Source organism: Salmo salar, chromosome ssa05 (assembly GCF_905237065.1).
Source record: "Salmo salar chromosome ssa05, Ssal_v3.1, whole genome shotgun sequence".
NCBI lineage: Eukaryota > Metazoa > Chordata > Actinopteri > Salmoniformes > Salmonidae > Salmo > Salmo salar.
Genome location: NC_059446.1, coordinates 53958204 through 53965703, shown reverse-complemented (window position 1 = coordinate 53965703; position 7500 = coordinate 53958204). Strand labels below are relative to the sequence as shown.

At 44.2% G+C, this 7500-nt stretch overlaps 1 protein-coding gene across 12 annotated transcripts in view; it reads left to right on the top strand.

Annotated features, from left to right (window-relative positions):
* The window catches only part of LOC106605129 (MAP7 domain-containing protein 1), a 67391-nt gene extending 60474 nt beyond the window's left edge, over window positions 1-6917 (top strand). For 9 of the 12 annotated variants that reach the window (XM_014200467.2, XM_014200474.2, XM_045718380.1 and 6 more), the window contains 4 exons: window positions 1128-1200; window positions 3928-4163; window positions 4515-4643; window positions 5732-5844. In XM_014200467.2, the coding sequence (XP_014055942.2) occupies window positions 1128-1200; window positions 3928-4163; window positions 4515-4594 (389 nt within the window). In that variant the 3' untranslated portion in view covers window positions 4595-4643; window positions 5732-5844. Of the gene's footprint in view, window positions 1-1127; window positions 1201-3927; window positions 4164-4514; window positions 4644-5731 lie in introns of all 12 variants that reach the window. The other 3 variants (XM_014200466.2, XM_014200470.2, XM_045718379.1) reach the window with 3 other exon arrangements.
* The last annotated feature ends 583 nt before the right edge of the window (window positions 6918-7500 follow it).

Below are 7500 nucleotides of genomic sequence, written 5' to 3'. Positions count from 1 at the left end.
CGTTTCGTAAGAGCTCGCAAACAGTAAAACAATATAAACATACATGTGAACATGCAGAGTCAAAAACAGTCAATGTAAATATGCAGCACAATTATCTCATTAGACTAGGCTAAAGCATGAATGAAATAAATATGTAGTGCTGCTCGTAAAGTGCTATAGTTACGGACAAAATGGATAAAAAGGGTCCATGAAAAGTCCCTGTCCTCCCTCCTGATATTTAGAATGTTTGTCTTTGGTTTCATCGCCATCTGCACTGTGTTCCCTTTTCAAATGAAGAGTATTTTAATACTAATGTTAGAATCCCAGCCCCGCTGCTTTCATTTAGGACAGTATAACCCATGTGTGTGTGCTTATTGTTTGCAGTCCAAACCCAGTCTGGGGGATTTTCAGTTTCTTATGGCAGTGCATTGCATTGCAGGGTTGGCTTAGTGACTGTAAATGGACCACTCACCACATTTAGCCCGTCAATTCAATTCTGTTTTATTCTATCTTTATTGTCGCGGCAGGGACAGTCACTGTGCAGATGTACATAAGACACAATAAATACAGTGTTCACATGACAAAGACACACAAATAATACTCCTACTTATACAACCCCCATCCCCATTTGACCACACACACACACACACACACACACACACACACACACACACACACACACACACACACACACACACACACACACACACACACACACACACACACTTTCAGATGAGAAGGATGTGTAGGAAATGGGGATAGGGGATTTGAGTACATGTGGCCAGGAAACCATTATTGGAGGCACTGATGTGGTGGGGAGTCTAGGCACGTTGGGTGGTGTTGCTCCTCTTCAGTCAGGCCTTTGGACATACTCACACAAACACACACTCACACGTGCGCGCACGCACCCACATGCTCAAATACGGACGCACTAATACACACACACACACACACACACACACACACACACACTCACACTCACACTCACACAGCCACAGCCCACGGATGTAATCATGAATCCAGCACTGGTTGGATCCATCCTGCAAATTGAGGTCTGTCTGTGCTTGTTTGAGGGTGGCCCTGCGAACTGTGTGTGTATGTGCTTGCACGTGTGTGTGTTTTACAGTGGATTTTATTTGTTTCCACAGCCTCTGCTGACTACCAGCCAAGCCCAGAGGTCAACAAGAATACAGAGAACGACCATAGTAGTTTGAGAGACAGGTAAGGTTCAAAAACCGTGTCCTCTATTTCCTCCTGTCCAAAATATCTGTTAGAAATGTAAAATAGCAAGCCGTGCACTACCGTTATTACAAGACCACCATTCACGCTAGAAAACAAGCAAACCAGAAACCAGCAGTATTGGATGCCTTTTTATTTGATACATTTTTTTATTTCACCTTTATTTAACCAGGTAGGCCAGTTGAGAACAAGTTCTCATTTACAACTGCGACCTGGCCAAGATAAAGCAAAGCAGTGTGACAAAAACAACAACACAGAGTTACACATAAACAAACGTACAGTCAATAACACAATAGAAAAATCTATATACAGTGTGTGCAAATGTAGTAAGATTAGGGAGGTAAGGCAATAAATATGCCATAGTGGCTGAAATAATTACAATTTAGCATTAGCACTGGAGTGATAGATGTGCAGATGATGATGTGCAAGTAGAGATACTGGGGTGCAAAAGAGCAAAAATAAATAACAATATGGGGATGAGGTAGTTGGGTGGGCTATTTACAGATGGGCTGTGTACAGGTGCAGTGATCAGGTAAGCTGCTCTGACAGCTGATGCTTAAAGTTAGAGAGGGAGATATACAACTCCAGCTTCAGTGATTTTTGCAGAGAACTGGAAGGAAAGTCGGCCAGAGAGGAGTTGGCTTTGGGGATGACCAGTGAAATATACCTGCTGGAGCGCGTGCTACGGGTGGCCTTCTAATCAAGACTTGTGCTGATTTGTATAGTTTCAATCCACAAAAGAAAACAGAGAGCCTCAATAAATAGGCTTTCAGTAGAAAAATAGAGATATTGTTTATTTATCTATAGAATTTTTTTTGTTGTTCTTGAGGGATAGTGTAATACAGTGAGGGAAAAAAGTATTTGATCCCCTGCTGATTTTGTACGTTTGCCCACTGACAAAGAAATGATCAGTCTATAATTTTAATGGTAGGTTTATTTGAACAGTGAGAGACAGAATAACAACAAAAACATCCAGAAAAACGCATATCAAAAATGTTATAAATTGATTAGCATTTTAATGAGGGAAATAAGTATTTCACCCCCTCTCAATCAGAAAGATTTCTGGCTCCCAGGTTTCTTTTATACAGGTAACGAGCTGAGATTAGGAGCACACTCTTAAAGGGAGTGCTCCTAATCTCAGCTTGTTACCTGTATAAAAGACACCTGTCCACAGAAGCAATCAATCAATCAGATTCCAAACTCTCCACCATGGCCAAGACCAAAGAGCTCTCCAAGGATGTCAGGGACAAGATTATAGACCCACACAAGGCTGGAATGGGCTACAAGACCATCGCCAAGCAGCTTGGTGAGAAGGTGACAACAGTTGGTGCGATTATTTGCAAATGGAAGAAACACAAAAGAACTGTCAATCTCCCTCGGCCTGGGGCTCCATGCAAGATCTCACCTTGTGGAGTTGCAATGATCATGAGAATGGTGAGGAATCAGCCCAGAACTACACGGGAGGATCTTGTCAATGATCTCAAGGCAGCTTGGACCATAACACACTATGCCGTGAAGGACTGAAATCCTGCAGCGCCCGCAAGGTCCCCCTGCTCAAGAAAGCACATATACATGCCCGTCTGAAGTTTGCCAATGAACATCTGAATGATTCAGAGGACAACTGGGTGAAAGTGTTGTGGTCAGATGAGACCAAAATGGAGCTCTTTGGCATAAACTCAACTCGCCGTGTTTGGAGGAGGAGGAATGCTGCCTATGACCCCAAGAACACCATCCCCACCGTCAAACATGGAGGTGGAAACATTATGCTTTGGGGGTGTTTTTCTGCTAAGGGGACAGGACAACTTCACCGCCTCAAATGGACAATGGACGGGGCCATGTACCGTCAAATCTTGGGTGAGAACCTCCTTCCCTCAGCCAGGGCATTGAAAATGGGTCGTGGATGGGTATTCCAGCATGACAATGACCCAAAACACACGGCCAAGGCAACAAAGGAGTGGCTCAAGAAGATGCACATTAAGGTCCTGGAGTGGCCTAGCCAGTCTCCAGACCTTAATCCCATAGAAAATCTGTTGAGGGAGCTGAATGTTCGAGTTGCCAAACGTCAGCCTCGAAACCTTAATGACTTGGAGAAGATCTGCAAAGAGGAGTGGGACAAAAATCCCTCCTGAGATGTGTGCAAACCTGGTGGCCAACTACAAGAAACGTCTGACCTCTGTGATTGCCAACAAGGGTTTTGCCACCAAGTACTAAGTCAGGTTTTGCAGAGGGGTGAAATAGTTATTTCCCTCATTAAAATTCAAATCATTTTATAACATTTTTGACATGCGTTTTTCTGGATTTTTTTGTTGTTATTCTGTCTCTCACTGTTCAAATGCACCTACCATTAAAATTATAGACTGATCATTTCTTTGTCAGTGGGCAAACGTACAAAATCAGCAGGGGATCAAATACTTTTTTCTCTCACTGTATAAGGTTTGAGGTCTTCAGTTAGCCACTGGGCAGACCAGGGTTGTGTTCAGTGATGTGAAACGTTATGAATGTTGCTGTCATCGTTCTATCTATCTGACAATCATTTCTGTTCTACACGTTTGTAGACATTTCTATCTACGTTATAGCTACAGTATAATGTTACATCTTCCTGAAAAGGCCCGAGGGGAAAATCTGCAACTGAACCACTTGGGGCCGTAGTTCTTTTGTCTGTATCCATGTTTCACTATCCCTCCCACTGTAACCATCACCCTCCCACAGCTCCACGGTCCATGTGGTCAACGGTGTCCAGCCTGCCAGACACGAGAATGGCCTGTCTAGCAAGGGGGACACCGCACACTTTGAGGAGGTCATCCAGCTAGCCAATCAAGGCAACAGCAGCAACGGGGGGAGGGAGAAATCAGAGAGTGACATGCCCACTGAACCAATCCTGGCCTTTGAAAGTGATGAGCCCTTCCTGAAAAAAGTGGGCCCCATGAAGCCTCAGCATGTCGCAGGTACATAGACAGAGAGAGAGGGAACTCCAAGGGCCGGTTTCCTGGACACCGATTATGCTTTGTCTTGGACTAAAATGCATTTGAATAGAGAATCTCCATTGAACATGCTTTTCAGTCTAAGACTAGGCTTAATCTGTGTCTTGGAATCTGTGTCTTGGAAACCGCCCTCAAATGACAACATAACCTAATAATATTGTATCAGCTGTGGCAATATTTCCAGGGATTCAAGCAAGGAATCTTATCTGAGAATCCTCAACCCCTGACAGTTATTAACTATAGATTAAGCTGGGGTTCATTTACAGCAGTAATAATGGTCTCGCATCTGCTCTGGCGGTTGACTTTTCACATTAGGGCCAGGGATCACAACGTGCCATGAAGAGGCGCCATGGGTTCGTAGTGTTGTCCTTGGCAACGAAGACCCGTCCGACTGAGCCGGTCGGTTTAGTGTCGTCTCAGATTCAAGTCATCACCCGTGCGTACGTGAGTGTCCCTAGGGAAAGAGAAAGGGAGGTAGAAGGTGGCAGGGGGAATCCTCCAGCCCCCAGAGTGCCTAAGGTGACACAGAGGGGCGGAGGGAGTGAGGAATCTTAATACCAACTGCTTTCACTCCCAGAGCTCTGGTCGCTAGGCTCAACACCCAGTGTCAAATTCCCTGAGTGTTGGGGAGCTAGCTAGCTGCCAGGGATGGAAACAGGACCCCGGCCCAGTTATGTACCCCCGTCACCCTCACCCCCCTCCCCACGGCGGGGTCAGCATTACTGCCCCTTGCCTCTCCACCCTCACACTGCCTTCAAGTCACAGTCTTTCACAAGTTAACATCACATTTCTAATCTGCCCTGTCTGCATACCCCGCACTCTCTTACCATGATGACTTGGAGGGGTTATTTGGTTTATGGCCGTGGGGCTGGGGGTTTGTGGCTGGGGAGATGTATCGACACTGATTGATTGTTATGATGTAATTCCATAGATTGGGAATCGGGGACATGTTTATTTCTAAACAAAGCACCGGGGGCTAGTTCAAATGGCGATATTCGTGAGCTAGTGTGGTGGACCGTTTAGCTGCCTGACAGGTGCCTCTGTCAATCTATTGCTACTGTTAGCATCAATCACACTGTGTTTATCGTAGCGCCAGCTAGCTATCACTCACTCACATGATGGGCGACTGAATGGTCGTTGATGGTCCGTCATTAAAAGGAGTCAGGATTCTGCCTGGAGCCTCTGCTGCTTGGTTTGATTAGCCTCTTAATTTCCCTATAAAAACAAGCCTATAAAGCCTTATGGGTTCATGCCCTTTGTGACATGCGCTCAGGACCTTTTAAAATGTAGTATTGTTGCCAGGTCAAGGGTTTTTAAGCCTCGTCTTTAGCATGGTCAGTGAGGGTGGGTCCTCCTCACACATTTACAAATGCTCAAATTGGCGACCATTTTGGCTCACGATTCAGATGGCGCATTCAGAACGGCTGTAAATGGACACCATTTTGGATCTCTGGTGTTTTTTCTTGTTGTGTGGTGTATCACTGTGTTGAAACTTACCCTCATCTTGTCCTTTCCGTTTATTATCTCTCCAGAGGTCCTGTGAGGTGTGCCACTCACAAAGGCGATTCTTAGGCCGCCCCCCACCTTCCCGAATCCAGCCTCCACTCGTACGGGTAGAGGGCCCCCCTCTTCCCGAAGGTGCACATCCCCTATGACCTGTGCCAAACCAATCACAAACTGCTTTCTAGGCCCCAAAAAAACATAAACTTTCCCTGGGAAAAGGGCAGAAGAAGATGAAGAAGAAGCAACAACTCTGCATTCTGGAAAAAAGACACAAGCAAAACACAAAAACAGAATATGACGTCATCGCCACCCGACAGGGTGCATCAGTGTTACCATTTGTAGATGGTAGAAGATATCGCGGCATCAATTCTTCCATAGCGGTATCATCCATGGTAGATTTCAGTAGCCCTGAGGGTGAAAAATACACATTTGACACAAATGAGTAATTGTTGTTATTATTATGCTGACGAGTTGAAAGAAGTGAGTTGGCTTTTTGTTTCTAATGTTTAGTTTATTTAACAGAAATGTAAGGACTGGGTACAGTTGTATGTGAATAATGTAAATGAAAACTTGAGAGTTGGACTAAATGAGGGAGGGGTCTGTGGAATAAATTGTGTGTGAATTTATGAAAGGAATCCCATTGTTTACTTAACTCCTGCCTTTCAAGGTTTTCCCAGTAACTAATATGTATTGGAAACGTAATGATATGGTCTCTATAAACATATTTGTAAATGTTCTGTAAATGGAGCTACACTGCAAATAGAATGTCTCCAAAATACTGAAGAACACGTTTGACAACGTTTTGACAATGTAAGAATTACATTGTTGCAGCACAGCGTCAGCTGTCTCCAAGGAACGCTATAGAAATGAACAAGGGATCAGTTGAACAAAAAACAGCACACACATGGGTACTCCAAATTCAGGATTGGCAAGCCTTGGGTCAAATCAGAGATCCATTCAGTTTAATCAGTGTTGAAACAAAATGTACACAAGGGCATCCCATCCCACCATTTAAAAAATCAGTGCAGTTTAGTTTTTTTCTAAACCTGAGCAAGAAGCATGATATGCTGCCACCTCCATCGGAATTCCACAGATTCTAATGTGTTTGAATATGAAATGCTGGTGTGTGTATATGCTATAAATATATTTTGTTGTGTATTGAAGGGTCAGAGGGAGTATCGGGAGTCTTATTAAAGAGAACATTGTTGTCCAGTAGTCCGTGGTTTAGTTTCCTTATTTTATTTTTTCTTGTCTTTTGTATATAGTCTGTCCACAATCTGGATGGATGAGATTTGGAATGACACTCGAAACCAGCAAAAATACGACCAAGAAAACACTATTGTTACAAAACTGGCGAGATCAGGCTGAAAAGACAGACACACTATAGACTATGTTTAGGTTGAATGTCCGTCATTTATCAGAAACAGACAAATCGAACAAAGCACATGACGTTTCACCAAGTAGAACATTTAGGAAATATTTCCCCCTTTTAAGCTGGCCTTCAAAGTCCAATGCCAACTCATTTAGACACACTGTTGACAGCCTGAGCAACAAAATACAATGCCACTCAACCACCAGAAAACCAGATCTGGAGATGGTTTTGAGAGAGAGAGAGAGAGAGAGACTATCTTTTAGGGGGGTACAGTGACTTAGCTCAGCTGTCCCCTTCAATTTGGTATTCTTTTCCTAAAACCCAGCGGGTGTTCATGCCTCCCGTGCTCTTACCCCATCCCTGCTCCCACATTCTGGTGGTGAGAGGGGGCTGACAATGTTGATGAACACTCGCCATTTGCTGCTC